This window comes from Boleophthalmus pectinirostris, unplaced genomic scaffold (genome assembly GCF_026225935.1).
Source record: "Boleophthalmus pectinirostris isolate CB_2022bp ecotype Guang Dong unplaced genomic scaffold, ASM2622593v1 HiC_scaffold_6, whole genome shotgun sequence".
Lineage (NCBI taxonomy): Eukaryota > Metazoa > Chordata > Actinopteri > Gobiiformes > Gobiidae > Boleophthalmus > Boleophthalmus pectinirostris.
In genome coordinates, this window is record NW_026571447.1 from 34,541,408 (window position 1) to 34,568,878 (window position 27,471).

The 27,471-nt window shown below is 38.3% G+C and overlaps 1 protein-coding gene across 1 annotated transcript in view; it reads left to right on the forward strand.

Moving 5' to 3' along the window:
- Positions 1-27,471, forward strand: part of adgrb1a (adhesion G protein-coupled receptor B1a) — a 264,634-nt gene that overhangs the window by 190,933 nt on the left and 46,230 nt on the right. Inside the window, exons 18-21 of the mRNA XM_055163913.1 lie at positions 17,636-17,742; positions 24,067-24,169; positions 24,243-24,393; positions 27,042-27,111. Coding sequence (XP_055019888.1) covers positions 17,636-17,742; positions 24,067-24,169; positions 24,243-24,393; positions 27,042-27,111 — 431 coding nt within the window. The remainder of the gene's footprint in view (positions 1-17,635; positions 17,743-24,066; positions 24,170-24,242; positions 24,394-27,041; positions 27,112-27,471) is intronic.

Sequence of the window (27,471 nt, forward strand, 5' to 3'; positions counted from 1 at the left end):
TCATGGACATATTTAAAATGTACGTTCATTAACTCAATCTTGAAACGTAAATAGCAAATTTAATCATAAAAATCATTAGATATTTTATTAGAGATTTGTTTTAATTCAAAAATTCTAAGCCCTAAGAGAATGTAATTTGGTTTATAGGGCTGTCGTTGACTAAACTTTCTAATTCTTGGTCGCCTGAAGGCATGTTCTGCTTCGATTAGTCGACTAAATAGGAGGCATGGCAAAACTATTACGTGTCTTTATTTATCGGAGTCAAACTGCATTCAAAAGCAGGTCCGTGGACAGAAATTCGGGGGCCCAGGGCAAGAAGACTCCCTTGGGTGCCCCTCTAAATTAATTAATTAACATGAGAAAACACGATGACGTTGCCTCCAGGGCAGCAGCCATTTTGGTAGGCAAAAAGCGTCTGTAACAACAAGTCAGCATCAACATCGTCAACAGTTATCGGTATACGACATCAGCATCATCAACAGCTATCGGCATACGACATCAACATCGTCAACAGTTATCGGCATACGACATCAACATCGTCAACATTTATCGGCATACGACATTAACATCGTCAACAGTTATCGGCATACGACATTAACATCGTCAACAGTTATCGGCATACGACATCAGCATCGTCAACAGTTATCAGTGTACAACATCAACATCATCAACAGTTATCGGCATACGACATCAACATCGTCAACATTTATCGGCATACGACATTAACATCGTCAACAGTTATCGGCATACGACATTAACATCGTCAACAGTTATCGGCATACGACATCAACATCGTCAACAGTTATCAGTGTACAACATCAACATCATCAACAGTTATCGGCATACGACATCAGCATCGTCAACAGTTATCGGCATACGACATCAGCATCGTCAACAGTTATCGGCATACGACATTAACATCGTCAACAGCTATCAGTGTACAACATCAACATCATCAACAGCTATCGGCATGCGACATCAACATCGTCAACATTTATCGGCATACGACATCAACATCGTCAACAGTTATCAGCATACGACATCAACATCGTCAACATTTATCGGCATACGACATCAACATCGTCAACAGTTATCGGCATACAACATCAGCATCGTCAACAGTTATCAGTGTACAACATCAACATCGTCAACAGTTATCAGTGTACAACATCAACATCATCAACAGTTATCGGCATACAGCATCAGCAATTGTCATACAACAATACAACATCAACATTGTCAACAGTTATCGCCGTACAACATCAACAATCGTCATACAACATCAACATCGTCAACAGATATCGGCGAGTTTTAACTTTTTAAAGTAACGTTTTTGATCCTCAAAATTCAATGACTTAGAGTAAGACGATGAAGTCATGTCAAAACAATGAAATGCAAAACCTACTTCAAAATAAGACGAGTTATCCCATGCCAGACATACGAAACACAACTGTCAACATAAACGAGCGTCCCCACTGAATTTTTGTCTACAAGCCACTGCGCACGTGCGGAAAAGCCGGACGTAAACAAAAAAGTTTTCTCGTACAGGCAGAGGTTCCAATTCTGGGCCATTAAGACCACTGGAGTTCATGCAAAACAATGATTTATACAGAAAATAGTATTAGGAAACAGAGCATTTAAAGATAGATTCAACTTTATCATGCATTTTATAAATTTAATCTGCCTGTTGACATATAATTACCAAAAAATAAATCTATATAATCTAAATGAAATGAGTAGTTGGCCTTTACACTACAGCCCTATTGGATTGACAGTCGAGTTTTTTCCTGGGTGTAACTGTAAACAGATTGCACGGTAAATATTCCATTGTTGCTTAATCTCTGAACGCGGTCTGTTTTGTTGCTTATTTAAATGACTCGTGCACAGCCAGTGTCATTAAGGTCATGATTTGTTTGAATATGGATCATATGATAATTCCATGTTGACAAATGGAGCTGAAATCATGAATTCATTTGACTGTCTCCAGGGATTCAAACACAGTTGTTGTGTTGTATTAGTATTCACTGTTTGCTGGTATCGTCCTCTGTGACATGTAAAAAGTATTAATTGTACACCTCTAATATCTAACAATCACAAAACCAGATCTGTTTTGACTTGCAGCTTATTTTATGGTATTATGATTTATTATCATCAGAACAACTGCGGAAAAAGTTTGGAACATGTTTGTGTCTGTGGCCTAACGTCAAACCGAGATGACAAAAAAGCCGGTAGCAGTGTTTTAGTGTAAGTGTTTTCTTCCGGAAGATGTAAATATGTTGGTGTCCCTGTCCAATCAGAACCCTTCCCCACCCCCAGATGTTGAGCGGAATTAAATAAAGGTGATTAAACATGTTTTCCATATAAACCTCAATTTGTAATTATTATTTCCATGTAAACTCGAAGGAGAATATTTTAATTCCGAACAATTCATTCGGAATAAAAAAAAAAAAAAAACACACCACCAGCAACAACAACAACAACAGCAACAAAAATCATGCAAAAGTAACCAATGTTTCATAGAGAAGGAAACTGAAATTCATATCGGGATTTGAGAATGTTGTGATGTCTCGTGAACACAATTTATTTCACATAAAAACACAACATATGACTCTTCCTATTGTTTTTTTTTGAGTGTTTCATTAGCACGTGTTAGCTGGTGTTAGCTGGTGTTTGCTTGTTTTACCTGGTGTTTGCTCGTTTAGATCGTGTTAACCCGTGTTTGCTCGTTTTAGCTCATGATAGCTCGTGTTAGTTCTTGTTTGCTCGTGTAAACTCTTGTTAGCTCTTGTTAGCTCGTTTTAGCTTATTTTAGCTCGTGTTAGCTCTTGCTTGTACATTTTAGCTCGTGTTTGCTCGCGTTATTTTCATTTATTTCTTTATTTTTTGTGGTCTGATATACTATTTATTTAGTTCATTCAAAAATGCAGTTTTGCTTGTATACACATTTTATTTATTTTATTTTTATTTTTTAATTAATCAATGCAGGCAATACAAAATACCTTATGTCAACAATGCAAATGTATGACTGAGCATGTACATTTCTTTTTTCTTTTTTTTAATAACAATAAAGTAAATAAAATAAAACAATAAAATAAATACATACAATGCAATGTTAATACAACAAAATACAATGCAAGAGGTCTTTCATGTTAGCTCTTGTTAGCTCGTTTTAGCTTTTGTTAGCTGGTGTTAGCTCCTGTTAGCCGGTCTCTCCTCTCAGACTGTCTCCGGTCGGCTGCACTTGTACTTGTCTCATGTAGCTGTGGTTTTGCAGATACAGAGGAGCCGATGCAGTCGAGATTAATCAGAGGGATTTAATTAACCTGGCCCCAACACACAACACACAACACACAACACACACATCCAACCTGACGACAAGACAGGCTATAAACTCTGCCAATTATCTGCTGCTTCTGCACGGGAGGAGAGAGAGAGATGGAGAGAGGAGGATGAAGAGGAGGGGGTGAGAGCGAGAGAGGAAGAGAGGAGCGAGGAAGAGGGAGGAAAAACAAAAACAGAGGTGAGGGAAGGAACAAGGAGGGAGGGACAGGAGGAGGAGAGAGAAGAAACAGAGGAGGAGACAGAATGGGAGAGAGAGTAGGAAAGAGGATGGATAGAGATAAATGAAGAGAGGGATTGGGAGCAGGGAGGGTAAGGGCAGGAGGGAGGAGAAGAAGGAGAGAAGGGCCGAGGAGGGGGAGAGAGCGTGAGAGAGATGGAGAGAAAGTGGACGAAGAGAGGGAATGAACAGGCGAAGGAGTGGGAGTGAGAGAAAGATGAGAAGGATAAAAGAGCAGGAGAGAGAGGGACAGAGGAGAGGAGGAGAGATAAGAGAGGAAAAAGAGGAGGGGACAGAATGGGAGAGAGAGAGAGCCAGAAAGAGGGAGAGAGTAGGAAAGAGGAGGGATGGAGAAAAAGGGAGGGAGGGAGCAGAGGGAAGGAGAAGAAGGAGAGAAGGGAGAGAGAGTGTAGGGGGAGATGGAAGAATGGGTTGGGGGGAGATGCAGAGGGAGAGAGGGAAAGAATGGATGGAGGAGTGAGAGTGAGAGAGAGATAGGAGGGATAAAAGAGAAAGAGAGGGATAGAGGAGGGGTAGAGCAGAGGAGGAGGGGAAGAAGAGGGAGAGACATAAGAGAGATAACAGAATAGGGAATATAATGGGGGAGTAAGAGGAAGGGTAAAGATAAGTGAAAAGAGGGGGTAAGAGCAAGAAGAGAGGATAGGTAGAGAACAGAGTGAAGGAGAAGAAAGAGAGAAGGAGTGGGAGTGAGAGAGAGAGAAGATAGGAGGGATAGAAGAGAAGGAGCGAGGGATGAGGGATGAGGGAGGGCGTATGTTCTGGTGCCTGTCATGGCCGCCCACACAAAGTAAATGTAATCAAAGTGTCGCCTGAACTTCATGTTAAAAGCTCCACACATCTGGACCTCCACAAACCGACACAGACTTTACTTGGAGAACTTCAGAGGCGAGGCAGGTAGAAGTGTTTTTTTTTTTCCTTCTGTTGTTAAAGCTGCACTGTGGAACTTTTCTGGTGAACTTTATGCTGTCAAACTTATCTACAGTATCTCCATGAGGGCTGAGTATCATTAAAAAGCTGCGGATACGATACATTCCTCGATACAGTGCACATTCGATACGATATATTTCGATAAAAGTTCAACAAAAAAAGGCTGAATTGTGGCTGTGATACTAAAAGTCTTTGTTAAACCACTTCTTGTGCAAAGTGAATCTAAAACACACACATTTTAATCATCAAAACAGTGAAAATGTCAAATGTGTCGCATAAACAATCTTCCTTCTAGAACCCGACGCAAAACAGTGCGACGCGGGACCCATTGTGAAAGCCCAAACTAAATATGAGTGTAAAGTAAATAATAAAAACATTTTAAGCAGCCTAAACTTGTGGATGTGCTCTAATCTCGTGCACATTTTGGACAATTCTTTTCCACTTTTCCTTGTTTGATAGAGCTTAAGAAAGCGAACGTCCAATCTTCCAGGATTTGCGGGTGGGAGCGGGACAAAATATCGCAGATGTGGGCGGGAGCCGGAATGAAAATTACAATAGTTTGCAGGCGCGGGCGGGAGTGGGACTGAAAATTCTGTCCCGCGCAGAAATCTATTTCCTTCCTCTAAACAAGCAACAAAACTGTAGCACTGTACAAAATTATTTAGTAAAATATACCAAAAACTACTCTTTGCGATATATCAGCAGTCCACGATATCGATACTGTATCATCACATTAAATGATGCGATATATCGATATTTTGATATTTTTGCACGCCCCTAATCTCCATAGTGACAAGCAGGCGACAACACGCTCTGTTCATGCTTCCCAGAAGACGTTGGAAACTTCCGGTGTAGTTTCCGACGCCGCGCATGTGATAAAACCGTGGATTCAGCAGCAGCGTCTTCACAACCTGCCAAAGATTTCCACTGGGGATGGGACTCTAACCTTCAGTGTCACTTACAGGCAGGTGTTTGGAACTGTCGATCTGCCAAACAGAACGCAACAATGACATATATATCTTTTTTTAATTAGACAAATTCTAATGCACAAATTAAAAAGGCAATTTATGAAAGGAAAAAAAAAGAATACAATGACATCTAGATAAAGAAAACCAGGATATTTTCTCAGTTTTCTCAGATTTTGTCAGTAGCCCAAAGGAAGTTGTCATCCGCATGTTTCCAAACGTCTTCCAGTTTTGTGACGTAAGCGTGAATAGAGCCCATTGGAAATACGTTTCTAATTTTGTTTTTGTATTTATTTAGTTTTATAGATATATGGCAAAAGTAGAAATTGAATTTGTCAACTGGACACAATTTTTTTCCAGTTGACAAATTAAATTTCTCCTTTTGCCATGGATTTTACCTGAAAGACCGAGCGATTTTGCAAACATTTTATAGCTCTAGATTTATTTATTTAGTTTTATACATTGATAGAAGATAGATTCGTTAAATGCTGCACTGTGAAACATTACAGGCTGCATCTCTGTGTGGACAGGCAGGTGGGTCATGTCCTATCAGAAAAGTTACATAGTGAACCTTTAATTACTAGATTTTGCATTACTTTACTTTCTGATCTGTTATAATGTTGTTTCCTCATCACAAACATACTGTACCTGGAGTTGTGTTTTGTTTCATTCAGACGTGTTTAACGCACAAAGCTGCATTTTAAGGTTGAGCTGATTTCTCACTCAGAAAACACTCTGTTCCACCTTGTGATGTCACGTGCTAATCTAGGACGTGCTCCATTGTGTTTTTAAACCCCTTACACCTTCACTAGAATCATTTGGATAATATAAGTCCTGGAATTGCCCATTTCTACTCAACTAAAGGTAAAAAGTAGCTGTTTACTTGAAAACTACCTCTTCATGACATCACAAGGTGGAACAAAGTACTCCAGCAGGCATGAATGAAACAAAACACAACTCGAGTTATGTTTGCGACGAGGTAACGTCATTCCAACATGACTTAAAGCTCACAAGGATCTACTTTTCTACAATATAAGACCTTCAAAACACATTCTGTACTGGCGCAGGGTTAAAATATCATATTTATTTGCTTCTCTTCGTAATAATTATAACGCAATATTTAAGTAATCATTATTGGACAAACCATGCTGCTTAAATCCACTTTGCTTATCTCTCCAGCAGTGCAGAATCGCTGACACCAATTACAGGCGGCAGTCCAGTGTACCTCGCCCCACTGAGTGTGTGTGGGGCTGTTGTGATCAATAAAACATAATGGTATTTACACAGCAGCATATGCACCTAGTTTGCACAACATAAAGTGAATTATGCTCACATTAGCGGCCGGGCTAACGCAGAATAAATGCTTTCTTTCTGCTGGTGGTTTTCAGAGAGGGGGGCCATATTTTCCGGATTACTGAACACCGCGCTGGTTCAAAGGATGTCAACACTTTACTCTGTGGAGCTTTGAAGTTGTTGGTTTGTATAATGGAGAGAGTGTGAGCTAAACGCTGACGGGCTACATGGGAAAGGACAAGACTGTGATAATCCAGGAGCTGTACACGCTTCTGCAATTAACATATTTTTTACCAATATATTTTCATAGTTTTTTATGAGTTTAAATATGACAAATGTCCACAGTATCTCGATTTTATAGCTTTACATCAGACTGTCATTTTGTTTTGGTGACAGTGAGACAGTGCGTTGGGCGGTATCCAAATTTTGATACCGTTTATTTATTTATTTGAGACAGGGACAGCGCACAATTTTCACATTTTGACAGGAGAGATGCATTGTACACAGGTGTAGCATCAGTGCTAATTTCCACCTGTAGTCCCTGACAGGTTCATTGATTGATTGTATTTAACTGACCTTGACTATCAACTGTTCTGGAGACCTGGAGCATGTTTTGGGTTGATGGGGGGAAACCGGAGCACCCGGAGGAAACCCATCCAGACACGGGGAGAAACATGCAAGCCTCATCATTTTACCGGGGTATACAGTATTACTGTATTACCGAAATGTTTTAGTACGCAGAACAGACTCACCCTCTGTTGCAGAAAGAGTCACAGTTCACTTTATCAGCAGTTTATACAAATTAGCCATGTGGTTTTAAGTTTGGTTTCTGTAAAACATGAACAAATGTGCTCAAAGCTGCATCAAACACATTATTACTCAATGTATATTTTGAGTCCTCCTCGTAACTTTAATTATCCACCCACATTTACATTCATAATTCACATTCACCGAGACAACCAGCAACGCTGGGTGAGTTATGTGGATGCCTGGGCTAAGGGATCAGTCTCAGGTGTCGTCCGGTTGTTTTGTTTAATGCGCCTTATAATCCAGTGTGACTTATGTATGACAGTAGATGAGAGAATTCAACATTATTGATATTGTGCCTTATAATCCGAAAAATACGGTAATAATAAAAGAACAATAAATAGCAAATGCACTAACGAAAATATATACTATGACATAGACTACAGACTACAGCGTATCCTGAGACCGCAACAGGTACGGTCAGTTTGGTTTATTTACCCGTCTCCCCTGTCATTGGGCCTGAAGCCAAAATGCAGCCAAATTGTAGAAGTACGAGTGTATATATATATATGTATATATTTTTTCTTTTTTTTTGGACCAACTCGCTTGCAGCCGAACTTGTCATCTTGTTTTGGTCTTTATGAACTGTCACGTGAGAAGAGAACGAAACTAATCAAACGTCATCTCCCCACGCAGTTAAAAGAAACATTACAGATACTATTAGTTTTAAATTGTGATCACACACATTCATTTGTGCTGAACAAACAAATTTAGGTATCAATAAATTATATTATGTTAGGTCCTTATGCGCTGCAGATTTTTTTAATGACGGTAATGAAACTGATATTATTGCTACTTTTTGATACCTGGGACACCTGGGACATTCCTTGTATAAAACTGGGACAAATCACTGGTTTTGGATAAATCTGCTGGGACAGGGCACACAGGACTCAAAACTGGGACTTTTCATCACCCTATTTGAACCAAAAAGGTAAAATTTAGCTGTTCACTAGAAAACTACCGCTTCATGACAGAGCATTTTGATGTTTGGAGATGTTTGGAGATTAATCTTGCGAGAACACAAGAAGCAGAACTATGACAATGTGTACCTTAATCTGTAATATTGTGAATTTATTATAATCCAGTACGACATTTTGAGAAACACTGTCTTCATTTATCCTTTATTTATCCGCAAACCTTCTAGTCTCTACTTCTATATTACTCCTCCTGTACACCACACGCACACACATAGATGCTTTTGGCTTTCACAGTAAGAACACAGACCACCTTAATCCTCGCTGTGATTCTGCTGCAGCTGCTGCCGTGTTGGCGTCGCCATGGCAACGCTCGCCGTGTCTCCCGCCGTCTCTGGGAATAACCATTTAGCTGCCAGTTTTATGGGAACAAAGAAAACGCATGTCCCTTATAAGCTCGCCACACACCTGCTAAACGCCCAACCTGAACGGCCGCTAACTGCCCGATCCGTGTTCCCCGCGTGTCGGTGCCGGAGCCGCATGATCCGTAGCGCGTTTATCCGCTGCATCGAGTCACCTTGAAGTCACCTTGTTCCAGAATGTAGTGGGAGCCAAGCATGCAGGCACACAAGTAGGAGACCATTTTGTTTGTGTGTGATGTTTTAGCGGTTAGAAAGTGTGTTTTTTTTTTTTTTTTTTATTTACATTTTGACACTGAGAGAAAAGCTACAGAAAGGTTGAACTGATTTGATTTGAGTTTCCTTAAGGCTGTGGTTGTGCAGGGTCTCTCTGCTGTGGGTGAGTGACAGGACGATGTTAACCTTATTTATTCAATACAGGCTCTCCTTGTGTAAATGAAGATGACTAAGACTGGCAACTGAGGTATATTTACGTGTATTTTTTATATATATAGTTGTCGTAGTAACAGTAGAGATGTAACAATAATCGAAATATTGTGATATTGTATCTTCAAAAGTCTCACAATAATATCGTGGGCTGTCAAAATATATCAAATGACAAGTTTCTTTGCTTAAATGTATGGTTTTATAGCAGCAACAGCTTAAAAACATAAGGAACTACGTATCCCATGATTCATTTCAGTGCAGCCAACATGAAGAAATATGTTTTTTACTTGAATTCTTGGGATTATGACGGAAATAATTCACACCAAAATCTTTTCAAGGGATTGTAAAAGCAACAAAGTGTCCCATCTACAATTATATACCGTGAGAGTTGGATATCGTTACATCCCTTGTATCGGTATCCAAATCTCTCTATATATTTTCACGATATGCATCTCACGGTACGATATTTATTGGGATATTTGTGGAGGCTAACAAAAGTGTGAATATGCTGCTTGGTACTGTTATAATATGAAGAAATGAGATTTAAAACTACTTATAATAGTTATTTCTTCATGTAGTTTGCACCTCTGACACCAAAGAATCATGGTCTATGTATATATCCTTGTGTCATTCGTTCATTTGTTTTTTCAATATAAAACCAAAAATAAGAAAATGAAAAAAACTTTGTCTCCAAAACCACCAGGACTGAGACCAGGACTGAGACCGGTTTAATCCTGGTTTAGTCCTGGTTTAGTCCTGGTTAGACCTGATTTAGGCTTGTTTTAGTTCTGTTTTAGTCCTGGATTCAGTCACGCAACACGTAAACGGGAAACGGACTTTAGGTCTTCCTTTTTTTTTTTTTTCCATTATTCATCGTTTTCCTTTTTTTTTTTTTTTTCTTCATTTTGGAGACAAATAATGAAGAAAATAGTTGTTTTTTCGTTTTCTTATTTTTGGTTTTATTTTGAAAAAACGAATGATCGAACGATGCACAGATTTATGTAGTTCCCTCTGTTTTTTAGCTGTTGCTCCACCAAAGCAATTTGATCTGATATACTGTGATAGTCCACGATATTATTGTGAGACGTTTGATAATCCGTTATCACGATATTTCAGTTATTGTTACATCCCAAGTAACAAGTGACACCAGAGCTAAAATTGGACAAAAAACTATAATATAGAAAAAATGCACTATTTACCTTCTTAAAAATGTCTACATACTTTCTGGTGTGGGGATGTCATGATATCTAATATTTGTTTGACATTGCAATTATATAATTATTCACAATTATTGATACTACTGTATGACCAAACAACAGTGAAATCCTTCATTCACGTTCATTCTTCTATCAGGTGAGCAGCTTTACAAAATCAAACATTATGAACTGTGACTTAAATATCATATCGCCAAAAACGCCGTAAATAAAAGTACTTTATATTTAGTTTGATTGGAGTATAGGTTGAAATGAAGTGACTTTCTTTTTTTACTTTTAAAATTCTCACCTTAAAATATAATGTTTTCATACTTAAGCTTAAATTGTGACCTAAAAAATTACGATTATGATTAACAAATTAGACTGACATTTAAAAAAAAAAAAGGCATTAAATGGTCCATATTAGCTGTGATTTTCTGTTGTTCTGCAATGTTATAATGTTGTTTACTCATCACAAACACACCAGGAGTTTTGTTTTTGTTTCATTCACATGTTTAACACAGAAACCTGCATATTTAGGCCGAGTTCTTCTCTCAGAAAACAGAAAACACTTCCACCTTGTGATGTCGTGTGGTAATACGTTTTCTACTGTGTTTTATAAACTCCACACACCTTCTTCAGAATAATTTGGATCATTTCAGTCCTGGAATTGCCGATCTACTAAACAAAAGGTAAAATGCAGCTGTTAACTTAATATCTACCGCTACATGACATCACAAGGTGGAACAGAGCATTTTGAGCAGAGCATTTTGATCTTTGGAGTTGTAGACAGACTAATAATAAAGGGTTACTCAAACATGTGTGAATGTATGTTTTTGATGAGGTAAACTACATTTTAACATGACTTAAAACTCAGTAAATTATTTGTAATATAAAAATAAATATATTACATTTTAGCACCTTCGTGTATAAGGGTAGATTCATTAGAAAAAGCAAAGTTTGTGCATTATACTGTATAAGGGTTTGTCTGATTACAGTAACCCTAAACACACTTGTGAAACATTATTTTTACTTTTGCACTGTACGTTCACATTCAAGCGTGAACAGCGTATTAAAATAACATGAATTGGATTGGACACTTCATTTTACTCAAACAAAGCTATTTAAAATACTTAATGCATGTTTCAGTTATTAGTTGGGCCAGTCTGAATTTAATAGCGATTTCACCAAGCATTGCTGTTGTGATTAACGTTAATTTATTAGTGTAATTATGTTCAGAGTGCGCTTTTAAAACACTTCAAGCACCATTCACTTTTGAGAGAAGAAGAAGAAGGTTGAAACTACAGGTTTTATACATAATAAGACAGAATAGGCTATTTTTGGAACGTTTCTTGCAAAATTAGTAGCTGTAGTGAAAGAAATTGCGCTTTAAAAGTCCTATATTACAAAAAACTGACTCTTGTGAGCTTTAAATCATGTTAAAATGCTGTTACCGCTTCAAAAACATACCTGGAGTTGTGTTTTATTTCATTTCATTACATGTTTGAGTAATCCTGCTTTATTATTAGTCTACATCTCCAAAGCTCAAAATGCTCCGATCCACCTTGTGATGTCATGAAGTGGTAGTTTTCATGTTAACAGTTAAAGCTACGTTTACACTGAAACGAATCACCGTATCACCGTATTGGAAATGTCGTTTCTGTGTCCGCAAGCCTTCCCTGTCCACACAGCTTTGAGTGTATTTGTTTACGTTTTACAGAAACAAAACTTAAAACCACATGGCTAATTTGCATAAACGGAGAGCTCAAAAAACAGCTCACTATTGTGCGCTGATGTGGTTCAGCTTCTGTCGGACTAAAGGACACGACTCAGTGGAATATGAGTGTTCTTTCTGTGACAGAGGGGTGTTCTGCTGATGGTGAGTCTGTTCTGTGTTTCTATCACGTTGGAGATGGTTCATGTTAAACTTTTCAGAGATTATACATCTGCAGGTCGTACAAACAGACCGTATATAGGAATGGGCATACATTCTAGCCTCTTAGCGTTTTGGCGGTGAATTTCTTCTCGGCACCTTGACCTACATCAGCGTATCAGCGTTTTCAGGCGTTCACAAAGAGCCAGATCAGATCCGTACTCTGATGAATTCGTGGAAGCTGGCGGCAGCAGATCGTTCCGTCTCTGGAGCTGTTTTCCATCGGATTAGTGTGAACAAACTCTGCATCCGCAACAAAAACGTCTCGAATACGCAGTAGTGTGGATGGGACCTAACTCTTACCTTTTGAACAGTAGAGATGGGCAATTCTAGAGAAGAAATTAGCCAAATGATTCGAGTTTAAGATTGAAGTTTAAAAACACAGTTTCTAGGGCACCTCCTGTATTACCACATGACATCACAAGGTGGAACAGAGTATTTTGTCAGCCTAAATATGCAGGGTTTTTGTGTTAAAAATGTGTGAATGAAACAAACACAACTCCAGGTCTGCTTTTGCTGAGGAAACATTATAACATAAATCAGAAAATAGGCAAGGCAAGGCAAGTTTATTTGTATAGCACAATTCGTACACAAAGTAATTCAAAGTGCTTTACAGAATAAGAAATACATTAAAATCATAATAAAAACAAATCAAAACATAAATAATCATGAAGATTAAAATTTTAAAAAAGAGAGACATAAATTGGAGAGAAGAGTGCGGAATGAAAACCTTTCAGTTATTTGCACAGTTAAACAGAAATGTTTTGAGTCTGGATTTAAACAGCGTCACAGAAGAGTCTGTCTCACATGTTCAGACTGTTCCAGGTTTTAGCTGCATGAACCTGAAACTCTGACTCCCCTTGTTTAGTCGTGACTCTGGGCACCAGCAGGAGGCCGGTCCCTGAGCTCCTCAGAGTGTGAGATGGTTCATATGACACTAACATGTCACAGATGGACTTTGGTGCTCGGCCATGGAGACACTTGTACAAGCAGAGCTGCTTTAAAGTCTATTCTCTGAGGCACAGGAAGCCAGTGCAGAGACCTGAGCACAGGACTTATGTGCTCGTACTTCCTAGTTCGAGTAAGGACCCGAGCTGCAGCGTTCTGGATGTTCTGGATGTTCTGCAGCTGTCTCACAGCTCGTTTGGAGAGACCAGTGAGCAGAACATTACAGTAGTCTAACCTACTGGAGACAAACGCATGGATAAGTTTCTCCAAGTCTGCTTTAGTAAATAGCATAATATGGGCTCTTAAAAATACTAGTTCTCAGTGCCATCCTTCAGTAAAACTAGAAAGTATGTTTTTGGCCCAATCTATTTATTTCCAGTGTAAGTGGAGGTTAAACGTTGTGAAAGTGAAAAGTTGTCCCTGTGCTTCAGTATTGACCCTTTAAAGCGTCTGAAAGAGAAAGTGCAGCTGTGGATTTGAACCAGGCATGACCCAGTTTGGAGGTGAGCTCGTAGCCACAGGGAACAGTCCTTCTGTATTCTTCTGATGTGGTTCCAGTCTGGACTAAGAAATGCATGTTTTGGTTTTTTTTTTCTCAGCTTTTCTTCCCTTTGACTTATACCGTTTCTGTGATTTTCTCTTCCTATGTATTGATACAAACGACCCGGAGCTGCCTCGTGTGTGATGGTTACTGTTGGGTACTGACTTCTTGCACAAAAAAACAAAATTGACCTTTTCTAAATACATTTGTTTTTCAAAATCTAGACAGAAATTGTTAATATTCCACAGCTGATTTTAAAATTGGTGGTTGGATTCCTGCTGTGGCATTGCTTTTGTGCTACTGTTTTGCTCTTTTGCTACCAGTGTTGGGAGTAATGTGTTACAAAAGGAACAAATTACTGTAACTTTTGCTTTAACGCAGTAATTACAGAAAAAAAGGTAATATTTTACTCGTAACAAATGTCAGTAACATGTTGCAATGCATTTTTAACCTGGATTGAAGTGGTGTTTTTTTTGTTTTTCTTCATACAAATGTGCTAAAAGCATCGCATAATTTTCCACTCAGGGTTACCAGGGTCACAGAAATCCTCGAAAAGTCATGGAAATTAAAAACGTAATTGAAAAAAAAAAGTCATTAAATTTTAGTATCTCTTTCACGCAACTAAAACGTTCTGTTAAGTTCTCATTTGGCTATTATGATTATTTCTGAATATCTGTGCTTTTTTTTTTTTTTTTTTAAAGAGCGATAATTGCACTGACAGTATTTTGAAAGTTAAAAAACTGTAATCCCAAACCATAAGGTGAGTGGAACGGCTTAAAGTGGAACCCTGTCCACTGTGATGAGTTAATTGAGTGTTATGATATATATTTAGATCCATATTTGCAGTTATTTTGGTGAGAGTAACTGTGACAAAGACGGCCTTTGTCCCCATTTTTCACCTTAGTTCAGTTACATCTATCTATATCAACTAAACAGCTAAATAATAACTATCCCGGGTTTGTTTTATTTAGTCTTTGTTTAATTGATCACATTCACACAGTTACTTTAAATTCATTTTATTTGGTTATATCTCTTCATTTTTGTTTAAACTTACCACCTTTACCTGTGACTCCACATGGTCTGGGAACAAAAGAGGGGGCGTGTCCTTTGGCAGCCATATTTATAGGCTCAGGGGGAGGTGTTGGCCCAGACCATGTGGAGGGAAGCCTCGGAAATGGTTCTCTTTGTTTTATCAAATGGGTTATTAGAATTTTGGTTTCAGTGTATCTAGTTAAGTTGGAGCACTGTTCAGTTTAAAAGGGGGATTAGGCTTCAGAAAATAATTTAAGGCAGCACACCAGTAAGGAAAGGAAATTGCTACAGTTTTCCCCGTAAGTTGGTGTGAACCCAGGGGGAGGGACTTCCTCTCTGGGGGGTATATAAGTAGAGGCAGTTTAATCAGTAGGGAGGTGGTCACCATCAGTGCAGCCAGGTGCCTGTGGGTATTTTCTTTTGTTGCGTTATTTTCTGTTGCTTTTGTTTAGTTAAGCACAGTTCTTTTTTGTAAAGATGTATATAATTTTGCCCACGACTTGGAAGGATCCAATAAAGAATTTGGTTTGGTGAAGGACAACTTTGCACTGGACTCTCATTTTGACCACTTGGGCCAGCTTCCCCACAGTAACTTAAAAGTAATGTAACAGTAGTGTAATGCTTTACATTTTTAAATACAGTAACACTGTAATGTAACTAATTACTTTGAAATGACAGTAACAAGTATTAAATAACGCTTTACAGTTTTGAAGTAAGTTGCCCAACAGTGTTTGCTACACACTTATCCAAAATGACAGCCACAGTAGAAATAGCTTGTCATTACCAGAGTGTGAGGAGTGAACAATGATGTAATGTAATGTGACCAGAAAAATATTACTTCTACTACTACTGCTACTACTCAGGTCAAAATTGGGGCTAAACCAAAGCATGGGTCATGGAAGTGTGAAAGTAAAGTACATACAGTATATCGTTGTCTTTCTGTATTTACTACTAGCATTACTACTTGCTGCTACTACAACTGCTTCTACTCGGCTGATATTCTTTTTTATACTATTTAAAGACAACCTGGACTATAGATTGGCTTCACAAAATCACACTTATTTGATAAGATCTCGAGGCACAAGAGCTCGTGAGACAAAATTGCTGTAAGATCGTGTACACATGATAAAACTGATCTTGTGAAATTTGTTTTTGTGTTTACATTTGGATTGGACAAAAAAAATAAAATAGTTATGTGTTGGTGAGTTACATCTCTTACAGTTCTGAAAAGCAGTAGTAGAATGGAAACAAAAAATATGAAATCAAATAAAAAATTGGGAAATGAACTGTGAAATGTATATATTTGTCCCATCTCTAGTAATTGCCCCTTGTATCGTAAATAGAGCTGGGTATCAATAAGAAGTTGCCGATACGATACATACATCGATGCACAGGCCACGATACAATACATATCTCGATACATTTTCGATTCGATATATTTCAAATTGATTCAATATGATTCAGTAAAAACTAGAAAAGCACTCAGAGAGCGCAGAAGGATTACCCCAATTCTGTAAATAAATTGCGATAAAATCAGTCTTCTGGATCAGATCCGGATCAGCCTTTGGAATATGAAAGAGGATCCCATTGTCCATCCCTGAGTCAAATTTCATGGGGTTTGGTCAATAATTAACCGAGATATTGAGAAACAAAATTTTGGCCCCATTTACCACAATGTTAACTAAAATTTCAAAGTGATCCAGAAACCAGGATTTCTTCCGGATCACCCCCAAAATGAAATCAGTTCTTCCTTTTCACATTTCCAACAAATCCTGAAAATTTCATCAAAATCGGTCCATAACTTTTTGAGTTATGTTGCTAAACAAACAAACAAACAAACAAACAAACTGTCTGTGATACTAAAAGTCTTTGTTAAACCACGTCTTGTGCAAAGTGAATATGAAACACAAACATTTTAATCATCAAAACAGTGAAAATGTCAAATGTGTCGCATAAATGAGTTTCAGAACTGTAGCTGTAACAAAATAATTGAGTAAAATATACCAAAAACATACTCTTGGCGATATATCGATACAGCAGTTCGCAATATCGATACTTTATCATCACATTAAGCAGTACGATATTTCAATATTTCAATATTTTTGCACTCTTAATCATAAACATTTAAAGTTATATCAGCCCAAAAGGATTGCTTAATAAAAAAAAAATCTAACGTATGAGATTAAAACAGTATTTTAGTATTTTGTAGGTTGACGGTGTGATTCCAGCTCCCACAGATGAATGCCGTTGTTGTGTCCTTGGGCAAGACACTTAACCAGTCTCTGCGTACACTGATGTATGAGTTTGTGTGTGAAAGGGTGCCTTGAATTTGGAAAGCGCTGTGTAAAAAAATAAGAAAGACCATTTACGTTTTTTTATGAAATGTACTGCATGTTAGTATTACTTTTCTTTTTATTCCAACTAAAATTGTACATTTCAAGGACGTACTTTTCTACATTTTACAAAATAAAAATGAGCGATGTCGAATCCTTTTTGGAATCCATGTGAAATGATTTTCTGTCGTCATCATATTCAGACCACCAGTTAACTCTCTGACTCAAATGGTTCTTGGCTTTTTCCTGTGACGCACTTTGCCGCCGATTTCTTGCACAAAGAGCCAGTGTTTGACCTTTCCTCTCGGCTTTGTTTTCTCTCAGAATATGGATAAAGCCGGGCTGGTTCCCTCCGTGACGCTCATCGTGGGCTGTGGAGTGTCTTCTCTGACGCTGCTCCTCCTCATCATCATCTACGTCTCGGTGTGGAGGTGAGACTGACCTCCTCACATTGAAATTCACACATGTGCTTGATTAGATTAACATGCAAAGTACTTTCAAAGGCACTTAAAGGAACTATACCTCATTTGTGCTGTCTGAAAAATATGAAAAAACAACGCCAGATCATTTTAAACAGTTTGCAGTGGTCCAGAGTTGTTCCTCGCTTATGTTCTGCATTCAAAGCATCATAATTATTCACTACAATGAGTTTATAAAGCGCTTTTCACAACATTCAGAAGCTATCAACAACTCGCATGCTAACTGCATACTTCCTGTATCTTAATTAATCACTACAATGAGTTTATAAACGCTTTTCACAACATTTAGAGGCTATCAACAACTCGCATGCTAACTGCGTACTTCCTGCATCCTAATTATTCACTATGGTAAGTTTATAAACGCTTTTCACAACATTCAGAAGCTGTCAACAACTGGCATGCTAACTGCATACTTCCTGCATCCTAATTCTTCACTACAATGAGTTTATAAGCGCTTTTCACAACATTCAGAAGCTGTCAACAACTGGCATGCTAACTGCGTACTTCCTGCATCCTAATTATTCACTACTGTAAGTTTATAAACGCTTTTCACAACATTCAGAAACTGTCAACAACTCGCATGCTAACTGCATACTTCCTGTATCTTAATTAATCACTACAATGAGTTTATAAACGCTTTTCACAACATTCAGAAGCTGTCAACAACTGGCATGCTAACTGCGTACTTCCTGCATCCTAATTATTCACTACTGTAAGTTTATAAACGCTTTTCACAACATTCAGAAGCTGTCAACAACTCGCATGCTAACTGCGTACTTCCTGCATCCTAATTATTCACTACTGTAAGTTTATAAACGCTTTTCACAACATTCAGAAGCTGTCAACAACTCGCATGCTAACTGCGTACTTCCTGCATCCTAATTATTCACTACAATGAGTTTATAAGCGCTTTTCACAACATTTAGAGGCTATCAACAACTCGCATGCTAACTGCGTACTTCCTGCATCCTAATTATTCACTACAATGGTAAGTTTATAAACGCTTTTCACAACATTCAGAAGCTGTCAACAACTGGCATGCTAACTGCGTACTTCCTGCATCCTAATTATTCACTACTGTAAGTTTATAAACGCTTTTCACAACATTCAGAAACTGTCGACAACTCGCATGCTAACTGCATACTTCCTGCATCCTAATTCTTCACTACAATGAGTTTATAAGCGCTTTTCACAACATTTAGAGGCTATCAACAACTCGCATGCTAACTGCGTACTTCCTGCATCCTAATTATTCACTACTGTAAGTTTATAAACGCTTTTCACAACATTCAGAAGCTGTCAACAACTGGCATGCTAACTGCGTACTTCCTGCATCCTAATTATTCACTACTGTAAGTTTATAAACGCTTTTCACAACATTCAGAAGCTGTCAACAACTCGCATGCTAACTGCGTACTTCCTGCATCCTAATTATTCACTACAATGAGTTTATAAGCGCTTTTCACAACATTTAGAGGCTATCAACAACTCGCATGCTAACTGCGTACTTCCTGCATCCTAATTCTTCACTACAATGAGTTTATAAGCGCTTTTCACAACATTTAGAGGCTATCAACAACTCGCATGCTAACTGCGTACTTCCTGCATCCTAATTATTCACTATGGTAAGTTTATAAACGCTTTTCACAACATTCAGAAGCTGTCAACAACTGGCATGCTAACTGCATACTTCCTGCATCCTAATTCTTCACTACAATGAGTTTATAAGCGCTTTTCACAACATTCAGAAGCTGTCAACAACTGGCATGCTAACTGCGTACTTCCTGCATCCTAATTATTCACTACTGTAAGTTTATAAACGCTTTTCACAACATTCAGAAGCTGTCAACAACTGGCATGCTAACTGCGTACTTCCTGCATCCTAATTATTCACTACTGTAAGTTTATAAACGCTTTTCACAACATTCAGAAGCTGTCAACAACTTGCATGCTAACTGTGTACTTCCTGCATCCTAATTATTCACTACTTATAAACAATGAGTATATAAGCACATTTTACAATATTCAGAAGCTGTTAACAACTCGCATGCTAACTGCGTACTTCCTGCATCCTAACAATTTGCCACGATGAATTTATGCTGCATTCTGTTGTATGTCGGTAGTGAATAAATCAGTTTTCCCGACATCCGTTGTAAATGTGTTCCATTACAACAGTTGGATGCCCGAGAAAATGTAGTTCGGGGGTGTCAAACTCAAATTCACAGAGGGCCAAAATAAAAATAAAAAGTCGTGGGCCAAACTAAATATTTATTGAAAAATTTCAACAACATCTGCATGTTTTCTCTTTTTTTGAGATATGTAATATTAAACCTTTTCTTAATAAAATACATGTTTAATAATAATTTTGCTTAAACACTGAATCCAAAACAAGCACAATAATAAAATAATAACACAATTTAAAATAAATAATGTCTCTGTAGCCCAGGGGTCCCCAATCCTCAGGCCAGGGACCAGTACCAGGCCGTGGGTCGTTTGGAAGCGTGAACCCCTCCTCCCATATGCCGCAGTCCGACCGTGTCCCCCCCCCCCACCTGTATGTCGCAGGGACCATCCCGCCTCATGTACATCGCGTGGGCTGCGCCACTAAACCGAAACTAAACCAGAATTAAACCAGGACCAAACCAGGACCAAACCAGGTCTAAAAACAGGTCTAAACCAGGTCTAAACCAGGTCTAAACAGGTCTAAAACAGGTCTAAAACAGGTCTAAAACAGGTCTAAACAGGTCTAAAACAGGTCTAAAACAGGTATAAACCAGGACTAAAACAGGTCTAAAACAGGTATAAAACAGGTATAAACCAGGACTAAAACAGGTCTAAAACAGGACTAAAACAGGTCTAAAAACAGGTCTAAAAACAGGTCTAAACCAGGTCTAAAAACAGGGTCTGAAACAGGTCTAAAAACAGGTCTAAAACAGGACTAAAACAGGTCTAAAAACAGGTCTAAAAAAGGTCTAAAAACAGGTCTAAAACAGGTATAAACCAGGATTAAAACAGGTCTAAAACAGGACTAAAACAGGTCTAAAAACAGGTCTAAACCAGGTCTAAAACAGGTCTAAAAACAGGTCTAAACCAGAAATAAACCAGGTCTAAAACAGATCAAAAATAGGTCTAAAGCCAGGACTAAATCAGACAATGAAACACTTAACAGAACATAAACAGTACAGTACACAAAAAACATTCTGACCTCAAGAGCTGCTTATACAAGACATGGATAAAAGTCGTGTACATCCTCTTTGAAAGTACATTACGCGCGTTAAGTTTTAAATACTTTTGAATGCGGATTTAATTTTTCAGCTATTCCCCTGAGTCTGTAATGAGTCATTTATGTATAAACAGAACGATTTAATTCACAACAAGAATAAGAGTTGAATGTCGAGGTGAGCTGTGTATCGACTTATCAAGGTATAAAAAATATCTCAATATTCTTCATGAATTAGCTGAAAAAATGACTCAGACTTTTATTTTGTTAACTTCTAAGTAAGAGTTGAAAGTGAGTTGTGATAAATGTATTAGTCCTTTCACATTTCCCTGATTATAATTAAAATAAAAAGTGTTTCAAACTGAACACAGACGTCAAAACTTAAATTCTATCCATCAGTTACTTTTAATTATTTGGTTAATTCATTTTAAACAGCTCTAATAATTTTCCTTCACCACGGTCGATGGAAGTAAAATTCAGAATAGATTAGCCTTCAATTACAGTATGCCAAAGCAAGAAAAATTAGAAAGAGTTTCTGAAGACAAGATGTAACAAGATTTAGTTAGATTTTCAGCAGTGACTTAAGAATATTTTAAAGTATTGTGTAACTTTTCTGGTGGAGCTTCCGTCAAATGCTTCACAGGTCAGATCTGTGGAGGGGCGAACTCCGCTCAGAGCCAGAATATCAGTTTTTCTAGATATTTTTGAGCTATAAATTCACCTGTAATTGAAGGTAGAGCTGTTTAATGTCACACTGTGGAACATTCCAGGCAGAGCAATGAAAAAGTTACATAGTTCACCTTTAGTAGGTGAGTTTCAGCTGACGTTATTGTTATTAAAAGCCCGCGTCACATGCTGGGAAATATTTTGGTCGGAGGCAAGAAATACGATAGCGTCAAACACAGTGCGTAACCTCGCGTATTTATCCCCGATAATGGTAAATTCCTGCTGCATTATCGGATGCACAAATAGAAGCACGGAAGAAGGAAAATGTCTTTTTCGTATTCTGAGTGAAAAGAACCGCTAACGGCAAATTAAATGGCTTTCAAACATTCGCAGAGCAAACGTGGAAGATCCTAACAAACCATGGACTCCAACAAGTTCAACGACGCATCGAGACTCTTGGAGGTTTTCATCTTTTCTGCTGTGAATGGCCCAGGAGTTTCCACCAAGTCATTGTGGATATCGCCAAAGTGAATATTTGTCCAGGTAGTTGGCGATTCTGACCAGAAATTTGGTTTGGTCCACCTTTTGTCGGGGTTGAAAAGGGTGATTTGGCGTCTGTCGATGCTTATGACCAATTTCTGGTCAAATGGTCTTGGGTCCTCTGCCGTTAGAGTGGATAAATAACCGGGATCAATACTCTTTACGTGCTTTCTCGCTCCGTCCGTCATGTTGAATTAGTGTTCTTGCCGCCGACCAAAATAATTCCCAGCATGCAACGCGCGCTTTTGTCAACAATGAAACTCGCCTATATTGCAATTCAATAAGGAAATAAACTGCTAACTACTGTATTTAGTTTTTAGATGTCTGCAAACATGTTCAAGGACATGTTTCAAATATGTGATCTGAACAGAGCTTTACTTTTTACATAAATCTCATCGAATCACAGTTGAAATATTTGTCGAAAAAAATCACAATTCAATTCAAAGTCACAATTTTGCGGCTATTAAAACTTTGAATTGACGTTACACTTGGGGTGTTTGCATGTGTGTGTATTGGCAGAATGTTCACCAGTTACCACGGAGACACAATGTACACATAAGCAAACACTGCCAAAAAAACTCACAGAAAAATTTAAAAATGGATTTAAACAGGGTTCCCACGGTCATGGAAATTGAAAATGCTTTAAATTCAATGAAAGTTTTGGAAATGTCATGGAATTTTAGTATCTCACACAGCGTTCTCTTAAGTTCTCATTAGGCTACTATGATTATTTCTGAACGTCTGCGCCTTTTTGTTTAAAAGAGACGACAATAAATGCACTGACAGGATTTTGAATTTTAAAAAACTATAATACCAAACCATAAGGTGAGTGGAAAGGGTTAACATTTCATATTTAGCCCTAAAGGTCTGATCAATTCTACACATGTAGGTGCTGGAAAATTCCCGTTAGGTCATGGAAAAGTCATTGAAGAGTGAGAACCCATATTTTCAGGAGCGTGTGATCAATAGAAGCGTTCATGGTCCTATTTAGGGGTTTGATTTTCAACCAAAAACTATGAAAAACTTTTGGATAATGCTCACATGTGACTGCAGTTTTATTCGACACCTATTTTCACGTGTTCTAGTTCTATTTAAGTCGATTCTTCATGGTCAGATTGTGTTAAAACTAAGCCAATGATGTTCATTTTGTCTTCTTATATACTTTAACTTCTTAGGTTCTTTTTAAAGACAATGCAGTAAAGTGTATTTACCTTGTTGACATGTTTCATCTGCTGCAAGCCATCTTCAGAACTGTCACCGGTGTTGGTGGTGACGTGTCGTATATCAGCTGTTGTTACTTCCTGTAGGCGTGGTCAGGCCTGATGGACCTGGCAGGTCGCTCAGACTGACCACGCCTCCCGTCGCCCGGTGTCTCTGGAGGAGGGTGTCCCAGGTGTGTGGCTCGGATCATTGGATCGGAAAACAACAAGTTCAAACGCTGGATCAAGGAGGACAGTGAAATCAGGAAACAAGGCTCGGACAGCATTAACCGTGATGACGGCGCGTTCCTCCTTTCACACACCTGGGACACCCTCCTCCAGAGACACCGGGCGACGGCGTGGTCAGTCTGAGCGACCTGCCAGGTCCATCAGGCTGACCACGCCTACAGGAAGTAACAACAGCTGATATACGACACGTCACCACCAACACCTGTGACAGTTCTGAAGATGGCTTGCAGCTAGCAGCCGAAACATGTCAACAAGGTAAATACACTTTACTGCATTGTCTTTAAAAAGAACCTAAGAAGTTAAAGTGTTAAAACTAAACTCAGATTCAAGTCTAACAAAGCCAAAGCTGACGACACCATCTGCAAAGTGTTAATTATGATTCTGTACATGTGTTTCCTGCAGGTACATCCGATCCGAGCGCTCAGTCATCCTCATAAACTTCTGCCTTTCCATCATCTCCTCCAACGCCCTGATCCTGATTGGACAAACACAGACACGGAACAAGGTAACAGCCAATCAGAACGTCCGTCTCTGGTTCTGGTTGGTTTTTTTTGACGGTATTTGTTGATTTGTTGCAGATCTTGTGCACGTTGATCGCGGCGTTCCTGCATTTCTTCTTCCTGTCGTCGTTCTGTTGGGTTCTGACTGAAGCGTGGCAGTCTTACATGGCAGTGACGGGGAGACTGAGGAACAGGATCATACGCAAAAGATTCCTCTGTCTCGGATGGGGTGAGTTCTGCTGTTTAGTTCTGATAAACTGATTTTAGTTTTTATTTTGTCCTGAGCTCATGACTTTCTTTTTTAACGGCTTATTTATCTACGATGTAATTTAAAGAGATTTAAGCTTTTTCAGTGTAGAAATAATATTACTTACAACTTCACTCACAATAATACAATAATACAACAACTACTACTACGAACATTACTATTACTACTACTATCACTACTACTACAATTATTACTATTATCACTACTACGACTATTACTATTACTACTACTACGACTGTTACTATTACTACTACTACTGTTACTACTCCTTCTATAACTACTACAACTATTACAATTGCTACTACTATTACTACTACACTACTACTACTACTACTACTACTACTGCGATTACTACTATTACTACTACTACTATGACTACTACTACTACTACTCCTAATATTACTATTACTACAACTACTGCGACTACTACTATTGCTACTACTATTACTACACTACTACTATTTCTACTACTACTACTAATATTACTATTTCTACTACTACTACTAATATTACTATTTCTACTACTACTACTGCGGCTACTACGATTACTACTACTGCTACAACTTTTACTACTACTATTAATACTACTATAACTATGACTACTACTGTTGCTACTACCACCACCACTACTACTACTGCTGCTGCTGCTGCTTCTACTACGATACTACTTACTTCTACTACTTACTATTACTACTTGCTACTACTACTGCTACTACTACTACAGCTACTACTAGCTTTTTTTTTTTTTTTATTACTTTGTGTACGAATTGTGCTATACAAATAAACTTGCCTTGCCTTACTACTACTGCTACTACTGCTGCTGCTGCGATTACTGCTACTACTACTACAACCAAAGCAACTAGAACTGCCAGAAGTACTTCTGTTACAGCTTTACTTAGTTATAAGCCAATTAATAGAAGTAGTATTTTACTGCTTGAGTAAAAAGACTATTATTAAGATAGTTAGTTGGGTTCAGTCCTGAAAAATACTCGTTATACTTGATCCAGTGCTATAAATCTAGAGTTTGTTCTTGCGTACTACACATAACATATACACAGTGTTGGGAAGGTTACTTTTAAAATGTAATCCCCTACAGATTACAGATTACACACCCCAAAATGTATTTTGTAACTTAATCCATTAAATTATTTTAAGTGAGTAACGTAATCTGATTACTTTGGATTACTTGATATTGTCATGTTTTTTTAAACGACATGAATGTAGCAACCACATCCTCAAAATTCTTGTTTGTTGTCTTCAAATTGTCTGAGCCCAAGTCTCCATGAATAAACAACTGTTTGCTGTAGAGAAACAAAGACCACGAGATCTTAATATAAGAGGTTTTGTCTGTTAAAAGACAGTAACAAGATCAGCCTTTCCTTCACCAGATTAAAAAATATTATTGATAGAGAAATTATATGAGATCACCTTAAATTATGTCAACCTACTGTTAGGTGTCATGTTGTTTAGACCTGGTTTAGTCCTGGTTTTGTCCTGATTTTTAGACCTGGTCTAGACCAGGTCTTTAGTTCTGGTTTAGTCGTGGTTTAGTCCTAGTTTAAACCTGGTTCAGTCCTGCTTTAGTCCTGGTTTAGTCCCGGTTTAGTCCTGGGTTAGTCCTGGTTTAGTCCTGGTTTAGTCCTGGTTTAGTCCTGGTGTTAGTTCTGGTTTAGAGGCGCACAGGAGGAAGCGCGGTTTACGCGAGAAAACACGGTCCACACGCGGCGCACGAGACGTCGGTGTCCGCGCTGTAACTACGGAAGGAGACGTGGTCCGCGGGTTCTCAGGTTGATGACGATGATGAAGTGTGTTTGTGTGTGTTTGTGTTTGTGTGTGTTTGTGTGTGTTTGTGTTTGTGTGTGTTTGTGTGTGTTTGTGTTTGTGTGTGTTGTGTTGTTTGTGTTTGTGTGTGTTTGTGTGTGTTTGTGTGTGTTTGTGTTGTGTGTGTGTTTGTGTGTGTTTGTGTGTGTGTGTGTGTGTGTTTTGTGTGTGTTTGTGTGCACGTCCACTCATGTCGCAGGTCACTATAGGACAGTAGTGCAGATATTATGAGTCTATGCAGGTTGTTTTCACCAGTGCCAGTAGCTCCGGTTTCACATTTAAGTTGTAGGTGATTTTATATTTGTTTTTTATATATATCTCACATCGGGAGAAGAATTTCCAAGACACAAATGCGTTTTTACCAATGCACTGCTGCTTCCACTGTGTGACTGACACCGCCAACTTTAACATGACGTTTACATCGCTCTTATTGCGCGCGTTCTGTTTGGGTTTCAGCCAATGAGTGAAATTACCGAAATAAAAAAATAAATAAATGGGATGTAGCACAAAATGTGAAAACAGGAAAATACCGCCTTGTAATCCACTTATTTCAGCAAAGTAACTGTAATCCAATTACCACTCATTGAAACAGTAACTGTAACTGAATACAGTTACTCATAATTTGTACTCTGATTACGTAACGGCGGTACATGTAATCTGTTACTCCCCAACACTGTTTATACAGTACACATAACACTCAGGCCGTGTGCTTCTATTGTCTTCAGCTGTTGTGTACGTCCCTGTGCTAACGCTAACTGTGCTAACACTATTTTTACTCTCCCCTCCAGGTCTGCCTGCACTCGTGGTGGCCATCTCTGTGGGATTTACCAAAGCAAAGGGATATGGGACACCCAGCTAGTAAGCACTTTATCTCCGCTTTAACAATGTACTCCCACTATTGTCCAGAAAGAAAAAAACAAAACAAAAAACTGTGAAATGTTGGTTTAAGCTGTTTTCAAGGTGCTCATTTTACTTCTCTGTTTACATATAAGAGACGAAATACGAGACTGAGTCTAAAAGAACGAGACAAGACAAGATTTTTACAGAATTTCTAATACATAATTTTAAAAACAATTCTCTTGAAAACTCGTAAGTCTAGCTCAACGATGATGTTGATGTTGGTCTAGGAGATCCTTTACCTTTACCTTCCACTTTAAAGTTTTGGTACCAAGTCCATATTAGTTTGCCAATTGGTGAAGGTTTTCCAAATTTTGCACT